Here is an 18,729-nt window from a genome sequence, read left to right as displayed (position 1 = left end):
ACATCACTCCTCTCTGCTGCCAGCTGGTAAGTCAAAGCTGATTCCCTAGCTGTATGTTTTAGAAGAAATTGCATTGTTTGGCTGTACAAAACTGGGCTTTGTCCACTGTTTTAACAGGTTTTGTTGCTTGCTCACACCGAGGAAAATCTTTTTGTGTGTGTTTCTCAGGTGTGTGTATGTGGGAGATCCTAATGCATGGGGTAAAGCCCTTCCAGGGAGTGAAGAACAATGATGTGATTGGGCGAATTGAGAACGGTGAGCGGCTCCCAATGCCTCCAAACTGCCCTCCTACCCTCTACAGCCTTATGACCAAGTGCTGGGCATACGACCCTAGTAGACGACCCAGGTTTACTGAACTTAAAGCACAACTCAGGTAGGGTTATGCTTCTGAAAGGTCATTTCCTTGTTCAGAAATATTTCTTTTCACCGTATCTTCCATTACAGTATTTTCTTTCTGTGGAAAATGCAAGACATAGTGTATTAAGTTTTATCTTCAGAAGGCCAGATTGATACTACTCTTTTTAGAAATCTGGACCTTATCTGTTGGAGAAAATTAGACCATACAATGAATTCAAATAACTGGAAATATGAATCACCTACTTTCTCTCCCAAGAAAAACTCCAGATTTTACTAGCAATTTGTTTATAATTTTAGCTCTGTATGCTACAATCCTTGGAGAGGGGCTTAGAAAGCATTGAGAGTGATTATCTAGTCAAACATGCAGTGGACAGTTTTGGGGTAGAAATGTATCCTTTCTTAAATAAATGAACCATCATGAGTGCTGTTGAAAGTTATTTTCATAACGTACGTATAATAGCACACTAGTTGCCCTGTGGCAGCTGTGTCTGCACAATTGTGGAGCTTGCAATAAATGCATCATCATTAACTAGAAATTTTTTTTGCCCTCTGTAAACCAGGATATAGACTACCTTATGTTTATCTTGGAATAAATGTGAGCACACAATTCTGAGACCAGTCTAAATTTACACCCTAGTTTATTCTGCAATAATTTATTCCAGTGTCCATATCTCCATTTCACCAGCGGGGGGGGGGGGGGTTTGGTCCTCTAGTCACGCTAGGAGATTTGAAGCCTCAGGACAACCTCTCTACTGAGGCCACAGCAACCCTAAAATCCAGTTTTTGCTCTCTTCTCACCAAAGCAGGGAGTTTTCTGCCACTCCAAAATGACATTTATCTCCTGGAAGTTAGGCAGCACAGTTGTCCTTAGGGCTTCTTTACGCTTCTCACAGACAGAGTCAGCCTCTTGTTGGAAAGATTGCCAATTCCCTTATGATGAGGCAATCTCAGGCAGCTAGGAAAGATTGTGTTTCAAAACTCAAAATTCCCATGAACTTGCGAAAACAAGCCATTTCCCTGGTGGCCTTTTCTGTGTGGTGTTGCTGCTGCTTGTTCTGGATCCTACCCAGGGTATTCTTTTCAAGCTGAGAGCAGACTAGTTGTTTGCTTGAAGCCAATGATACAGCACCGCAGCGTTCCTCTCTCTTTTAATGAGAAAACGTCCACGGCTTTGGGAAAAAACTTCTTTCCTGCATCTGAAATAGCACTGGTGGGAGCATAAGCATTTCATGTGTTCTCTCTTTGTTATTTGAAGCTTTTTCCATTTCATAGTAACATCTGCTTTGCACAAACTTTGTTTGCAGCTGCTTGTGCAACACAAAGATGCTGATTTCTGTAGAATTTATATAGCGTTATAAGAGTAGTAATAAAGGTCTGGTATTTTACAGTATTTGATCTGCTCAAATTGGATAGAGGTGAGTTAGTCTTTGAAGCAAACACAGAAACTAATGGGTGGATTGTGGATTTCTAAATTTAATTCCTCCTCACATCCTCGGTCCCTTCTTCAATATTGGGGAGTGGTAAAAGTAAGAACAAGTCAGGAAAGTGAGGTGCTGTGCTGCTGCTCCTGCAGTCCTGTCATTGACTGAGCCAGAGTTAGAATCTGTGGTATCTTATTCAAGAAGCATATTTTGCCTTGCTCATTTTGTGTAGAAGACATATTTAGCTTTGCACTACATGGTAAATAATATAAGAGGCCCTTTGTATTTAATGTACCCAAATCATGCAATATCACTTTTACAGCATTTCTCCTCAGAATGACTCCTAGCCACTTACTAGAACCATACACTTACTACACTATTTGTGTACTGACGATAACTGTAGACTATTTCATGCATGTGTATTATTAAATTTAATTTGTTCTTTGCTATGTTCCAATATGCTGCAAGTGTGTATTGCTAAGGTAGCACCAATATACTCCCAGGCTTTCTTATGTCAGCTCCCAGGCTTGTGCTTGCAAGTTGTGGTGCCCTGAATAACGTCCTTTTGGTTGGTAATTCTGTTAAAACTGGTTGTTTGCAGTGGAGGTTAAACTGGATTTTAATTTTGAGCTTTCAAATTAATGTAATTACGTGACATTTTCACCGCATCATTGAATTTTGTTTAAAGTACCTATCGCTAACCCTCTCTCCTACAAAGAGCAGAACAAGCAGCAGTTGTATCGTTGCTGTGATGTCTCTCTGGCCCTCTGTTGGTCACTGATGAAGAAGCAAATGTTTTAACCAAGTGGATGACCTCACTAGCATCCTAGTGCTGCAGATCACATTAAATACAGCTCTAAAAAGAATGGGGGGAAAACCCCCCAGAAATTGGTTCATGCTCTTAAAGACTCTTTTTATTACACGAGTGAGATAATTAACTGATTAGAACTGATCTTGAGCCTTTCTGTGAGTGCATTTGATGTAGGTCTTGAAATGTTGATTATAAATAAAAGAAAACTGGTAAGAGTGAGGGCACTTTGAGTCCCTCTCCTTTTGTGGCTCCTTGCCAAAACAAGTATTTTAGCATGTACTTGAAATACATGATGGAGGCTGCAAAATGCTTCATTAGTTTTTTTGCTCTTTGGCAGTGACCGTTAGGAATAATCTACAATCCATATGAAAGTGTTTTTAATTTAGGGCAGTATGTGAAAGTATGTTCATCTGCATCCAGCTTTGCATTTCTGATGGCTGGAGAGTACCGAGAGAAAGAAAGAAGCTGTGTGGTCAGGGTCAGCACTTCCTGCCGGTTCCCACACCACCATAGCAGCAGACACTGGTATTGCTGTGCCTTTGGAAATGCAAGGATGCATTTTAGTATTTCAGATAATCCTACACCAAAACTCCCAGCAAATGTTTCTTTTTCAGTGTCACAGGCCAATTTCACTAAAAATATTCTTTGTAAATTAAATAAGTTTCTCAATTATGCAGACACTTAATAGCTGAAATTTTTCACCGTACTTAACCTAGCCAAGAAGATGAGTTAGGTTCGGCTGTGCTGCCTCAAGATATGCTAGGGAAATGATACGAATAGAAAGACTTGGCTGCTTGCTTCTCTTTGCTGCTAAAAATATGTGCAGTTTGGGAAAATATGTCTAGATCTGACTTCCCGACCTTCTGCAAATTCTAATAGACCGTTCAAAGTACTTGAGCAGCTGCACTGAGAAAAGGTCAAAAATATCTCTTGGCACGCTTTTACTCTGTCTATGGATTGGTCTTCTCTTTGTAAAAACAAAGATGTTTCTGTGAGTCATTTATATTCTCCTGTTTTTTCGAGTAATGCTTCTGTGAGGCATTTCTATTTTATATTCTTGTCAGCAGTACTCAAGGGCATCCAAGTACAGATTCTGCTGCAGCTGATCAGCCTTTGACCAGGCTACTTGCTGGGTTGCTGGGGAAAGGACCTCCTGATGACACGGGCGACAAAAGTGCAGGGTGGGATGAATTAAGAGTTGTAAGGCAAAAAGCTCGAGCCTATGTTATGAAAAGTCATTTCGGTAGAAATTTGTCATTTCCAGGGATGTGACTGAAGTTAATGGTATTGTGTTGAACACCGTGACACCACAGATAAAACGGCTTTGGTAGCAAGGCAGATAGGTATTGGTGTTTCATTCCTTTTTATGGACTGTACTGTGACAAATTGTACTCACGGCCCCTAATTGTCAATAAACCATTTCTAAATTTAGTCAGCTGCTTTCAGCCGATTTAGCCAATTCCTTTTGTTCAGATTAGACATTCTTTTCTTCAGATCACAGTAACTGCTATATCAACAGCTTTGTTAAAAATCTACATTTTATTCATGCAACATCTGGGTGGGGTTTTCTGTGTTGTTTTGTTGTGATTTTTTTTAAATCATGAGGTATTTCTTGAAAGATCATTATCATAGATCATGGCTATGGATTCATGTTGGCTAATTTCTTATGCTGCATAAAACTGCATGCTGGATATCTGAAGTCTAATCTAGGTTTAAAGCAGTGTTTTTTGTTAGTTCTTCATGGGTTCAAGTTGGAAATACTGCATTTTCCTTATTCTGAATGAAGAGAAAGGTAAAATACAAAGACTTGCCCTTTTTAGTTCCCTCCACAGGGTTATAGCTGGGTTTCTGTGGTAGTTTTATCAGGATGACTTTTGCAAATAACTTGTCTGATTTTGTTTTTGTTCCACATTCTTGTGTTACTTCAGCAGTGATGGATTGAAATTGCAGCAATACTTATAAATTTAGTTTAGCTGTAATGAGATGAGATTACTTCTTTGCTTTTTAGAAGTGACACGGGTTTTTTTTAGGCTGAGTAAAGAAAAGCAAAGTTCCCGTCTCCAACCAAGCAGGAATTTATTCTTGAAATAAGCAGTAAAGTTCCAAGATCAGAATAGATTGCTGTAGTTGATCTCATCCCCTGCATGAGTAATTCTGGGTGGTTATTTAGCAGACTGAACAGGAGATTATAAACTCAGAACCTCGCTTTGTTTCTGGAAACTCTTGAGTGATAAAGAGGCTGGAATTGCTCATTTGCAGGATTATCTTTTCACTGGGGATAGCGATATGTAAATAATCTGCCCTACTCACATCTCCAGACTATCCATGTAACGTGCAGCTCCAACAAATTTGCAGCTCCCTATTTCAAAGCTTCATTCTAAGTATTTTTCAAATGGCAAATATCCAACGTTAATAATCCACATAGCAGAACTGGGAGGAGGCTGCTGTGGGGGCAGCAGTATCACGCTGAACTTCAAACAGTCTTTTTAATAGTCAGAACAGTGGTAAGTAGCAAACTAGTTTTATTACTGTCTTGTACTTTGTTGAAAATGTAGCCTTTTGACCTGAATGTTTAGAAGCTGAGTGAATACTGTCAGATATTTCTGGTTTGCTAAATTAGTTTGCTGAATGTGTTCCTGGCTAGGCTAAAATGTAAGAGCTTGCAGACATAGTATTTTAAATGTTTTTTGATGGCTTTGTTTAAAAAAGAAAAAAAATCCCAGTGATCTGAAGCTCCGTTGAGTTTCAGTAAAGAACATTTTCGGTTTATTTTGAACCTTTGCAGCAGTTCAGTAGAACATTTTCTTGTGAAAAATAAGATTTTGTACAAGTAAGTGCTCGATTTATTGTCTTGGAGGGTTTCTCTGTGTAATTACACATCAAAAGGACTGTTAACATGCAAAAAAAAATTTGTGCAAGATCAACCACAGCTTTCTAAAAACTCAGTGCTGCTTCTGTTAAAAGCACTCTGGTAATTCTACAGAAGTATTTCTTCCTGACACTGGTTTTCAGAAACCTAACCAATAGAAGTAAAAGAAATCTGTGTTTCAGTGCTCAATCCCTTTGTCGAATAGTGTTCATTAGTCTAAAAAAGTGAGACATCTGTGGAGAGGTTTGTTAGACACTGAAGTGGAGTTTTACTTAAATATAATACATTTTTCTTAGTACAATACTGGAGGAAGAGAAGCTGCAGCAAGAAGAACGAATGAGAATGGAATCCAGGCGACAAGTCACAGTATCCTGGGACTCAGGAGGATCAGATGAAGCTCCTCCCAAGGTAGCCAAGACTGCAAATTATATGTGTTTAAAAAACAAACAAATTCTTCCATTTATTTCTTCAAAGCCTCCTTTGACGGGTTTGTTCAAACAACAGAATTCTGGCCAGTTTTGTCATCATCTGCTCATACTTGCCTGAAATGACCCATCTCTGCTTGAACTGTTACTAGAACTGATCCATGCTGGAATATCACACTAACAGTTTTCTGTTTCTTCTTGTTTAACTTGTAAAAGACTACCATAGTCGCCACAAAATCGTTTCCTGGTCTTTTATTTTTTTTCTTTTCTCTTATATGAAACATTAGCTTAGTGAGTTCCCAGAGCAGCTTAAAGTTTATCTATAATACATCAGTGAGAGGACAGAAATCTACTAATTGCATTTTCTTCATTCTGGACAGAATATTAGGGATTTGTTTCCAAGGAACTTATGTCTTTGAGTTTACACTTAATTTTGTTGCTAATATTACATGTCTGTCCTGTTTGGATGTTGCTGATGTGTTCTGCAGCTGGGGTAGTCTAATCTCACCAGTTGCCGAGCACATTCTTCTCTCAGTAACTTGTCTGCTTCTCACTGGTCTTATTTTGCACTTTGAGCTTGTATTTTGAAGAATTGAATTTTGTGCTGTCACTACTGTAATGGGGAATATTATCTGTGTCCTGATCAGTTTGTGATTAATTCCTGTAGCTGTATGTGCAAGCTCTGGTGCTGATGCTTTCAGTAGTCTTTGTGTGGTACCTTCTGTTGCACACATCCCCCAGCATTCACAGGAAGGCAACTTACTTTTAATTTTTTGTTTCCTCATACCCAGGTTGTTGCCTGATAGATTTCCAAGCTTGGTTGTGCATTTTGATAGCTTTATGGCAACCAAGAAATACGGGCAGTGGAACTGTGGCTTTCATTTCAGAATTAAAAACAGCAAACAATCCATCAACCCGTTTAGTCCTCTGAGATTAACTATCAGGATTGTGTGTATATATAAACAGACAATGTTCCAAGTTACAGAAGCAGATAAACTGCATAAATTGGAACAAAATGCTACTTAATTATTACAACCTTGCTTGGAGAATGTGTTTAGTCTTGAAGCTTTGGGGCTAATCCAAATAGAGTAAGTACCTTTTACTAATGTAATGTACGAGCTACACCATATTAGAAATTACCATCATTAGGGCTTTGGGTGTGATGTATGAACTGAAACACTTGACAAAAGATGTGTTAAGACTGAAATTGCTGCTACCACTGCATGTTTCTTTTGAGGGGGTCAGTATGTCCTCACTGTATATGGGATGCAGGCGTTGGTTAGGTTTTTTTTTTCTTACAGTATTTCTGAGTGAAATATGGATGTGCATAAGAGATTTTAAGTATCTTTCAAGTTATTACCTGATTTTCTAATGGTGACAACTGATTTTTTTTTCCTTCCAGCAATTAATTATAAAAGTTTCAGGTGTTTATAGGTCTTAAACTCCGTTTTATTTATAGCATTAAATTCCCACACATTCTCAAATAATTCAAGGATATCACAATTTGTATGATGAAATTACTTGCATCTCACTGTGATTTCCATTGGAAACCTAAGAAAGAAAATTTCCTAGTGCAGAATGATAATGACATTTTTCATAAAGCGATGATAAAATTCTGCAATCTCAAAGTACTTGTGTGGTTGCCTTTAACTGCCAGAAGGACTGAAGGAGCCCATTTGCAGAATGATGAGGTTTGGTGGTTTTCTTCCCTCTTTAATTGATTTTTCTCCTCCTGAAACACTCAGCAGCACTGTTCCTCATCAAAAAAAAACCCAAAAAACAAATATACCTTTAGAGGTTAATATCAAACAGAGTGTTTCTGCTTGGAAGAGAAAATTATGTTGTTCGGAGCAACATTTTCCAACATTACTTCTTTCAGTAGTGTGAAATTTCTATAGCTATTGTGGCAAAAGGGTGATCTGTTCAATGTGTGCAGAAAACCAGGCTCCTTTTCATGCAATTTTTTGTAATAGTGCTGTCCGAATTTCTGGTGACTTTTCACATGTATTCCTGTGTTTACACATCTTGTGTGTTGCCCTTCTGAAGGGGTAAAGCAAGAAAGACTCTGGATAGCTGTTCTTTAGCTGTCCTTTCTAATAGGAGCTAGTTCGGTCTGGTTTTTTTTGTTGGCTGGGAATGCATTGCAAAACAAAGCATGGATAATGAAGTGACTGTGGAGTTCAGAATATGATCAAAAGCACCTTCCATGTTGAGGCAATTAGTTACACAGAAGTTAATTATCAGAACTAACTTTAGTCCTCAGAATAACACATGGAAATATTCATGCTAAACAAATCAGTTTGATTTGTGTTCTGACTGAAACAAAAGAATTTACTTTTGGGAACCATCACAAGAGCAACAAATAGCAAAACTTGGAAACAATGCTATTTTTGCACCTGGAAACTTGATTTTAAAATTATGTTCTTAGCTGATGTCCTCTCTAGAGTTAAACAGCAAAGAGTGGGTCATTTAGTGCAAACAGTTAAATATACACAAAGAATTCAGAGATCAAGCATTATTTATTGACATACCTAGCAAATGATTCAGTTGCATCCATTTCTAAGCAGAAATGGAGGAAAACTTAATTTTAGTTGTTCCAAAAAAAAGTTACCCATTTTAGAATATTTATTTCAGAGTATTTTTTGAGCTTGCTTTTGTGATGCAGAACCTGTAAGTGTTTGTCTCACCAAGGAGTAATTTTCTGGTTTTAGTTTTCTGTTTCTAAAGGGACTAAAAAAATTCCTTTACCTTTACAGCCCAGCAGACCTGGTTACCCCAGTCCGAGATCCAGTGAAGGGTTTTATCCAAGTCCACAGCATATGGTACAGCCAAATCATTACCAGGTATTACATTTAATACTGTGCATGTATTTTTTCAAATATGGGTTTTATAATTCAGTTGTGCCTGGTGGGATTGATTCACTTCTTATGCGGTTTAGTTTCATTGAGTTCTGTTAAATGGTTTCTTGTTTTACATCAACAAACCCCAAACTGAGCCTGCTAGGTTTACTCCAGATGACAAAAATTTTCATATCTGATACGGTGCTCAAATTCCTAAAAACTGCAACGAAACACATCAGAGATTTTCATGTTTATTGAAGGAATGTGGTGTTCATGTCGACATTTGTGCTGAGCTATGAAATTACTTGCCTTATAAAATGGCATTAACTGGTGGGCTTTCCTTGGACTTAGGGATACTCTGATCCCTGATGGTTCTCTGAAACATTTTTATTTTCTGTTGGCTGACAGCCACTGTTAAATCTACCACATTGTATACTCACACGTTTTGCTTTTCTTCCTAACACTGCTGAAGAGATTTTTTTCTAAAAGTTTGTCACGAAAGTACTTTTAAGCATTCTTGGGGCTGTTCAAAGCTACAGCCATATACAGCAGTCTCGGTCAAGACTTTTGCTTTCCATGGAGAGGGGGAGGTTTTTACTGTTTTAATGAGTACTTCAGACTCATTAAAACTACTTTGATTTTCCTGTGGTGAAGTTCTCAGGCTGCACAGCTAAGCACATTAATTACATGCTGTCACTCAGGACTTCAGTTTGTAACATACACTAGGGGGTACATTTTTATATGGCTCGTAGGGTGATGTTTGCAGGCTCCTAGTAACTGGAATATAAGCTCTGCATGTGTAGCTCTTACCAGTGTATCAGCAGATTTATTTTTGTTCATCAGAGGGCTTTGATGTTCTTGACTGCAGAGGTTAAAACACACTTTCTAATGCTGCTGTTCTGATAGGCGTTGACAAATAGTTACAGTTATCCTCAAAAGCTATAGTTATATTTCTATGTATTTTTTAATATAGTTATCCTCAAGTAGTTATATTATGGTAAGCATCTTCAAAGACTTAGAAAAGAGGGCTTGTGTCATTTATTGGCTTGGCTTCCTTCTTCAGATGTTGCTTCCCCTCCTTCCTCTCAGTGACTGCTTGAATTGAGTCGTTTCTGTGCTCTCATATTTGCTCCCTTGGGGAGGGGAAGCTATTAATTATGGGGAAGCATAGGTCTTATTAATATAACTTTTTTGTCTTCCCACTCCCCTTGCTCCCCCCCCAAGGTATCTGGCTACCCTGGTTCTCATGGGATACCAGCCATGGCAGGCAGCATTTATCCTGGGCAGGCTTCTCTCTTGGATCAAGCTGATTCCTGGAACCATCGGCCTCAGGAAATATCAGTATGGCAACCAAACATGGAGGTAGTGTGAAGTAACACATCTGGTGTTGCGTGCTGTGCAGTAAATACTCTTTTTTATTTAGGTACATCTGGAGATTATTGTAGGAAAACTAAGTGTTTCTATGGTAATTTCTAAATTGCCTTTCTGCAGTGGATTGGGAGTTATGTGTAAATTATTTTTGAAACGAATCCTTCTATGTGAGAATGGGCAAAAAGTGTGCTCTCTACACAAATTCTTGATGAAGTTATTACTACTAGTTGACTGAGTGATAGCAAATATTTTGCATTTGTTAAAAGAAGGCTTTACTGAAACTTACTGCTGTTAATAGATACAGGAACATTCGTGTAAAAATACATAATGTCATTGCTGTTTAAAAATACCTCTCGTGGGAGATATCCAGCATAGCTTAAGTATCTGAGGCTTCTCTGTAACTTATCCAGAACAGAAAATGAAGCAGTCTGCGAAACTGTTCTTGAGTTGTATGTTAGGTGCTTTTCAGCCTGTCATGATTTCACAGAGCTGCTGCAAGAAGCATCAAATTAATTCCCCCTTTAAACTGACATCATTTTTTCTCTGTTTTCCTCCAGTATTTTATACTTTTTTCGTCTTATTTTATCCTCCCACAAAGATGAACTTTGTGCAGCTTCTGTCTTATATCTCTTTCCTCTCTAGCCGATGCTCTATTCCCTGTGCCTCTGATGAACATTTAAGTGATAACTGAGGCTTACCCCTTAAATACAGACGAGCAGCTACGTGTCCAAGTCTTCGACTCACCTCTGCTTACTCTTGGTTGATTTGACTATTGCAGCTTGCTGCCGTGCTGGCTGTTGTTCTCACTCTATGTGGTTGAGGGTTGTAGTCCCAGGTAGTTCAACGTCCCTGACTCTAGAAGCAATTTAGTCTTAACTATGTCGTGCTTGAATAAAGTGTTGGTGGAAGCATGTGAATGCTTTGCGTGTGTTTGTAATATTAAGTTACAGCCAAATTTTTCACAAAAGAAGTTTGTTACTAAAAACAATCCAGTGATTTTTTTGTTACCAAACTTCCCTTGGCTTTTTAAAAAATACTAATTTATACACTACTTGCTAATGATTTCCAGGCAGCATTGGGATATGGTATATGGAGTATTGCTTAAGACACGCATACAAACTTGTTCAAAAATCCATTAAAAGTGTTTTTGTGACAAGCTTTGCAAGTGTCAGCTAAAACTGAAAAGCGTATTTGTTTTGCGTAAGAATCTATCTTGCAGCTTTTAACAACTGGATAGTTACATTATTGCTCAAGACCAAGAAAAGGACATCTATTTTTGTTGTCCAGCTTAAATGAAGTGTAATATATGAAGTTACAATGTTGCTGAAAAACAAACCAGAATTTTTCAAATCTTCTTGGTGTTCCAGTGGTTAGGAGCAAAGCAGATAAATTGTCTCCAGTTGGAAAGAGTTTGTTCTGATGGTCTGCTTCAGTTTATAAGGAGTTGAAGGAACTCTGCTTGAGTGCTGGTTTTGCATTTGGGCTTCTAAAAATCTATTATTTTATAATCTTAGAAATTATTACAGGTGTTTATACAAATTTTAAGTTGTGAGACTGAATAAACTTGCTCTGTTTTGTAGGATTCAGGCACTTTGGACATAAGAGGAATGGGGCAGGTTCTACCCACACATCTCATGGAGGAGAGATTGATACGACAGCAACAAGAGATGGAAGAAGACCAGCGCTGGCTTGAAAAAGAGGAACGATTCCTGGTAATACTTTGTTTCATAGTGCTTCTTCATTTGTTCTGATTTTCTTCTTTTTTTATTGCAGCTTGATAAAACTGGTCACTTCTGTGAAACGAGAATATTTACTGAACACAGGAGTCACTACCAAAATGTAGATTTGGAAACAGTTTTTAAATCAAGTGTTCAGCTAGTCCTGTATTTCAAATACTTAAACAGCTGTGTTTTTTAGCGACTCTTACTTTATCTAGTTGAGTATCTGTGTGTGGGAAGTTGCGGGTATAATTCTGTGCCAATCTGGAGATTGCTTGTTTGCTCTTAAGGAGGTAGATCTGTGCATACCTTACCCCTAAAAATGGGGTAGCTATCAGCTGTCTAAGAACCCTGACTGTAGTAAGGGTTGGAAGCAGTCTTGCACTGGAGATATAATAAGACACATTAGTGGGAAGAAATTATTTGAGAGAGAACTCTGCGAGATGGCCAAGAAGCTGTGAACATCACCGGGAGGAGCAAGAAGTGCATTACTAATGGCATCTTCTGTTTCTCTGCAGTTCCATGTTTTCATGTTGTCAGTGTCACTGGTGTATGTTTTTAGTTCAACTTTAGCTTTCCACTTGTTAAAATTCTCCTACTGAAGACTGGTAGCTGCAGATGCAGCTGAAGCTGGTAGTAGCATTTGCCTCTGTACAGGCTCGTGCTGGGAAGCCTGTGGGTGCGTGAGCCTCACTGATGGTGGATGATTTACAGCAGTGTGGTGTGGGTTGTGACAAATGTTAGTCACATGTTTGGTCTTAAGCGTGTTTCAAGGAATGTTTTGGTTTGGAAATTTTTTATGTTGTATGTAGTTACAAAACATGCCTGCATAAATGCAGGTGCCATGGGTTTGTTACAGGAGGTAAGTTTGAATAAATATACTCTATATTTAAAGCAGGTGATGATAATGGTCTGTGGTTTCTGTAAGAGTTCTCTGCACTGTCTAGAGCTGGTCTCCAGGAAAATCTTAGCTGTACAGATAAATTATTTTTATTTTAGACACCAAACTTGCTGATTGTGATTGTCTCACAGACCTTGAAACAGTCTTTTCGTGATCTTGAAGCCAGGACATTGCGTTCCTTGAACACAAGAATTTATGCTTTATTCTGTAGGAAGCCAATGGGTGGGAATGGAGAACAAGATCTTGTACGTAGATGGTGTCACCAAGACCTTACTCCTTGCCAGTTGAATTGTCTTAGTCTCTCAGGGGTTTAGTTATGTATCATATTCAAAACTGTTCAGAACAGCTGATGGCTGTGAAGACAACCAAGGTAGAATGAAACTCCACTAGCTCTTGAGAGCTACTGATAGATACTGCCATGACCAGTACATGTTCTAGCCAGGTTGTGCCAGAGTTATGATGTTAAAGGATACTGCAGCTTGCTTTTGTCTGGTTTCCTGGTAAGTGCACTTGGGAATTTGAGGTTTGCCATTGGATGACTGCAAAGAGACCATTCTACCCAGATTGCTTTGTCCAGTTTATTGCAAGCTGAAGAGTGGGAGGGGAAAGGAAAATTTGTTCCCTAATTTGGGCATTAGCTTTTTCAGTCTTGGATGGCACCAGTTGCCTGTGACTTTCACAAGCCCAGGAGGTCAAATTGATCCCATTGTCAGTTAAAACTTGCAAGATGGTCAGGAATTTTTGGAGGAATTAATATGCTGATTGAGAATGAGGTACTGTGATTTCAGGTGGCAGTAGATTGTGTGGGAACTTTCTGCAGAAAACTTTTTGAGCTTTCTGAACTTTTTGGCTTTTTCTGCCAGATAATTATTACATAAGTCATTTAATTATTATACAGATAATAACTTGTAGTGTTACTGTGTTTTAATCCCATATCTGGACCACTAGTATGTTTACCGTACCCCAAATTGCTGCTTGAGGAGGGATTTGCTGATTGTTTATTTTGATCTATAATACATCCTTAGCATATGTTTGGAAAAGAATTATTTTGTTTTCATTATGTGTTAGTTTTTGTTGTGAAGAGACACCATCTCTATTGCCACCCCCTACTCAGAGGAGAACTATCACTGATGAACAGGTGAGCAGCCATACAGCTCTGCAGCTTTGCCAGAGCTGGATTTGGTTGTAGAGGGTTAAAAGTGACAAAAAACAGAGAAAGTTTGAGTGGAAGTAAGCATTAACTTAAATGGCCAAAATGAGGAATTGGAATCCATAGGAGACATCGGTTCTTTTTCTTTCTGTGCTAACAGTTTGACTATACAGACTTTGGGGTTTATACTTTAATGCCTGTTACAGATTTATATACTGTGTCAAAAGCTGAACAAGCTAATGATAACCACAGGGTATCTTTGAACCCATAGCAGGGTGTGTCAGAGGAATATTCTGTTTATAGATGATTGTTTCTTGGAAAAGGGATGTGCTTTTCTAGGTTTAACTCCAAAGAAATCTAAATGGTAGAAAAGTCATTATGGGGAGTCATGTTTGGAGGCCTTGCAGATCTCCTGAAGGATATCCACAATTCATACATGAGAGTCCAAACACAGGTCCCGCGTAGAAATAATTCATGTATTACACACACATACTTCTTGGCCCATGTCCTCTAGTGAGTGACTAGTGACATTTCTTCTCCTGGGAGAAGTACCTTCCCTCATTTCACTGCAGGTGATTTAGAGAGGAGTAGCAGCTTTCTCAAAATTGATGTCATGTCTCTCACTTGCTTCGAGACGCTTTTCTGCTCTAATCTAATAAAATGATTTGCTGGAGTCTGGCTCTGCCTTGCCTTCTATAGGCAGGTTTCAGAAGAATATTCTTCCTTTTGAGCACAGAGAACAATAGAGAGGGTAGAGCCAGATTTTAATTTTTAACTTATGTAACCATAGAGTGTAGTGTTCTCAGTTTAAACTGGCTACTTTCAAAAGCAGCTCTATTTACACAGTCTTCAGACTCCATATCTCACTTCTGCTATTGAGAATTGGACTCACGGGAGAGCAACTGCAGCTCATTTAAGACACTGCAACAAAAAGAAAAATCCTCAGTGGGGTTTCTGTTGGTACAATTTTTTTTTTTCCCCAGAGTAATACCAGCTTGCTCATGACTTGAAATATATTGCTGCTTCTACAGGGAAAAAATACAACTCAAAACATGTTAGTACAAGTATAAACAGCACTGATGCTGTGTGTGCTAGACGAGACACCCCAGATGAAGAATTAAATTGCAGTAGCATTGAAATGGAAATTTGCCAGTCTTCAGAGAGGTTGTTATCAGTGTGAGCAGTTTGCCTGAAACTGGTCCTTTGAGAACATGTGACTAGTCAATACTTGAGATAGAAATTCTGTTTGCAAGCTGCAGCCGTGACACAATCCAGAATTCTGAAATTCTTCTGTGAAAAGAGGAAACAAAGAGATCTCTCTTCATGGGAAGCTTCTGAATGAAAATAAATCTCTTGTGTAAATACTGAAAAGAAGTGTTTCATTTTAAATTGTACCATGTTGCACACCAGTCTGGTAGCTTTACTGGACACTGATTAAACTTGTAGGCTTTCATGCTGTCTTGATAAAAGTGCTTTGGATATCAGCATCTCCGGGAAGGAGAACAGACATCTCTGAATTATTTTTGAGAAAGCTGAAGTGAAAACTAAGCATTTCTGCACTTTAAGCTTGATGCAGGTAAGTATGGAAGATGTTTCTCTGTCCAGGGCATATGCAGGTGGATGGGTGAGATGCCTGCAGTACAAACACATTATGTCAGACAAGTGGATGTCTGTTTTGCTGCCTGTGTAAGGAATCTTAGTTCTTTTTAGGTGCTGCAGTCCTGAAGACTGAGTTTTTCACTCACCATTTATATATCCTGTAATGTTTAGACCTCAGCAGACAAGCAAAATCACAAGAAATTAATGAAGTTCTCATTCTGCACTTTCTCCAGAGTTGTTTTTTGATCATACAGGTATTTCAAAAACCAAAAGTGACAAAGATTAATCAAGATTTTACTCGTGCATAGTGCATAGAAGCAGAACGAACAGCCTCCATCCCCAAAAATAGTTCCCCACAATTGTGACTGCCCTTCTTGCAGCTCACTGTAACTAAAAGATTTGGCCCATTACCCTGCAGCCTGGCACGCATGCTGCCATACTTGCACTTACGTCCAACATGCTGGCTTTCTTTTACAGTATTTATTCACACAGAAAATCAGCCCATGAGGATCAAATTACTTCAATAGGACCACAGTATGTGTATGTTTAATCTTCCAGCCCTGACTCCTTGTATGTAGAACTAATTTGAAAGCAAATCAATTAATTCATTTTGTTAAAATAATTTTTAAAGGCTCCCAGGGGATACTTTTATTTGTGGGTTTTGACAGAAGTTTGGAACTGCCAAATACTATCCTGATTTATTTTTTTTTTTAATTGCTTCTAGGAGAGAGTGTACCTTTAGTATTTTTATATGGAGTTTGACCCAAAAGGAGAATCACCTGTAACCACAGATAGGAAATCGGTGGTGGTGATGATGCCATGAGAGAGCTTGCTGAACTGGTAGCTATTTAGTTTGCTTTGCAGAAGTTGTGGGAAAGCAACTGTGTCTTTCTGTGTCTTTTCAAAGTGACCTTTGAAGTTCAGCAATGTAGTGAAGTTAGTGATTTCTATGGTGTAACTTTTGACAGTCGTTATCTCTGAACATTTTGCAGAACGTTTTTCTTTTGGACCTGTTTAATTACCTGCTTCCTCATTTACATTTAGTTTCCAGTTTGAACCTTTCTTCTGTGGCTGTATTGATGGTATGTGGCATTGGTTTTAATCATATAAAATAATGATATAGATGTGCGTGCCTTTTAGTAATTCTTCAGCAGACAGAGCAGTGTTAAAATTTGTAGTCCTTTCCTGTGATAGGCTAAGAAGAAATAACTCACATAGTTTTCTTATCGTGTTTGGTTTGGGTTTTTTTCTGAAATTCCCACATCGTTGTGGTTTTGTCCTATTTTGACACTGAGAACTGCAATTCAAATATAATTGATGTGAACTGTTGCTAAAATAAGATTTTAATTTTTAGCCTGAGAAAATCCCACCAAGACGTTACAATTTGGCATGTCTTGCGAATGCCAAGACTTACATGTTCTTTTATTAGTGAGTGAGCAGAAATACTGGAAATAAAGTTGATTATGTTCCAGTTTGTCAACATATGTATCCTGTCTGGAAAGTCCTTATGACGTTTCCAAAGATTTTAGATAAGTAGACTACTTATTAGAAAAAAATCCATTTGCTCCTCAAGGGTCTTGATTTTCTGCAAGATAAATATTTGTTAAAATATAGTTCTTCCCTGAAATAGTATCTGTAATGAACATAATGGTAAGTGGAAAAGACTTTTCTAAACGTGCATTTTAGTTTAGTACAGTTAGTGCTTTCACAAAAAAAAATTCAGAGCACCTCAGTTTGTGTGCTTGAGAAGTCCCGTCATACTATGGGTATGAAACACGTTTGAAGATGATCCATCATCAAGTCATTCACTGTTTAGCTTCAAGGCTTGAAAAACATACTCACAGATGGCAAATTTTTCAGGTAAAGCTAAATCATAAATCTCCAGTTTCCCAAAGGCTTCATTTTCTGAAACAGTCTTATGCTGCACAGGAGTGTAAAGCAAAGCCTTTGTAGATACACAGTCTTACTAGCTACATTCAACCTGGGAGCTTCACAACCAAGTGGATGTCTTGAGGGTTTTCCCCACTCCAGCTCATCTTCCTGTTGTATATACACCCTCAGTACGATTGTGCTCCAACAAGTGCCAGAAGTGTTCTCCATAAATGCACATGTGCAGAGCACCACTCAGTTTCTAGCCCCTTTCGGTGCCTCTCAGGGCAGGATCCTTCCCTGTCCAGCCAAGAGGCTCTGTTATCTACTGGTACACCCAGTACCAGGATGGGAGAATCACTTGGAGGAGTCTTTGCTGGTTTTGAGGGCTGCCGTGGAGGTACAGGGCCGTAGCAGGGACTGGAAAGATAGAAGAGGGTGCTTTGGGGCTGTGAAATGGTGTGTAAAGTACAGAACAGGTCAGTTTTGGTGTGAGGCTTATTTTTGACCTAAAGAATATTGCATTAAACACATCTGAAGCATCTCAAGTATTAAAAATTCAGTAATGCATTGATACGAAATTCAGCATGAGGAGCTAAAATGAAAGCTCTTTCCATTGTAGAAGCGTAAGAATTGCTGCTAAATATTTCAAAATACAATGGGAGTTTGATCTCAGATACCACCTTTACTGTAAAAGAGTTTGTCTTTTGAAATTTCCATAGTTTGTCTTTACTGGAAAAGAGTTTGTCTTTTGAAATTTCCATATCTTCACAAATAACTAATATTTACTAAAGCGGGAGTTGTTAGAATTTATTGGAGCACACTCAAGTCACTAGAAATGTAATTGGGCCTCTTCTTAGTCGTTGGACACAAAAGTGTGTTGAAATTTCTCTGTTGTTCCTCGTGTTCCTAACTATCCAAGTTTTGATGGGGCAGAAGGAGGAAAACGTTTGAAGAAGTTGAAAAGGCCTTGCATTTACGTACTACTAAGGATTTTCTGTCCTTATTCCTAAGATGTAAATATGCAGATCACCAAGACGCAGGTGGGTTGTGCAGCTGTACAGACTGCCCGTGGACCCTCTGGCTTGCTATTACCTGTTGGTGTTTGGTATCTTCATTTTCAGATCAAGTTCTTGGAGATGCCAGTGCCTTCCATGGCTTCGCTTTTGCATCAGGCTGGTCAGCAGCCTGTATTTTTGTTGGCGCTGTGTGTTCGTCAAGTTAATAATGTAATTTAGACTGCAGCTAGGTGGTTTTGTACTGCTCATGTGTGTCAGTGGACTTCAGGACATCATGCACTGCACCTTTGCAGTGGGTAATTGAATTGTTGCTGTGATGTGAGGAGGTAGAATCGGACATTTAGAGGGTTTAGATGATGAAAGGGAGGACCTTGTTAGA

General features: G+C 38.6%; 1 protein-coding gene across 4 annotated transcripts in view; it reads left to right on the top strand.

The window, feature by feature from the left end:
* PTK2 (protein tyrosine kinase 2) overlaps positions 1-18,729 on the top strand; it is a 206,922-nt gene that overhangs the window by 170,901 nt on the left and 17,292 nt on the right. For 2 of the 4 annotated variants that reach the window (XM_026842586.1, XM_026842584.1), the window contains exons 1-5: positions 159-373; positions 5,755-5,866; positions 8,640-8,726; positions 9,948-10,085; positions 11,675-11,806. In XM_026842586.1, the coding sequence (XP_026698387.1) occupies positions 177-373; positions 5,755-5,866; positions 8,640-8,726; positions 9,948-10,085; positions 11,675-11,806 (666 nt within the window). In that variant the 5' untranslated portion in view covers positions 159-176. Of the gene's footprint in view, positions 1-152; positions 374-5,754; positions 5,867-8,639; positions 8,727-9,947; positions 10,086-11,674; positions 11,807-18,729 lie in introns of those variants that run through there. The other 2 variants (XM_026842587.1, XM_026842588.1) reach the window with 2 other exon arrangements.

Source organism: Athene cunicularia (genome assembly GCF_003259725.1).
Source record: "Athene cunicularia isolate RWA chromosome 2 unlocalized genomic scaffold, athCun1 chr2_part1, whole genome shotgun sequence".
Lineage (NCBI taxonomy): Eukaryota > Metazoa > Chordata > Aves > Strigiformes > Strigidae > Athene > Athene cunicularia.
The sequence above is the reverse complement of the archived record's forward strand: the minus strand, read 5'-3'. Positions and strand labels throughout refer to the sequence as shown.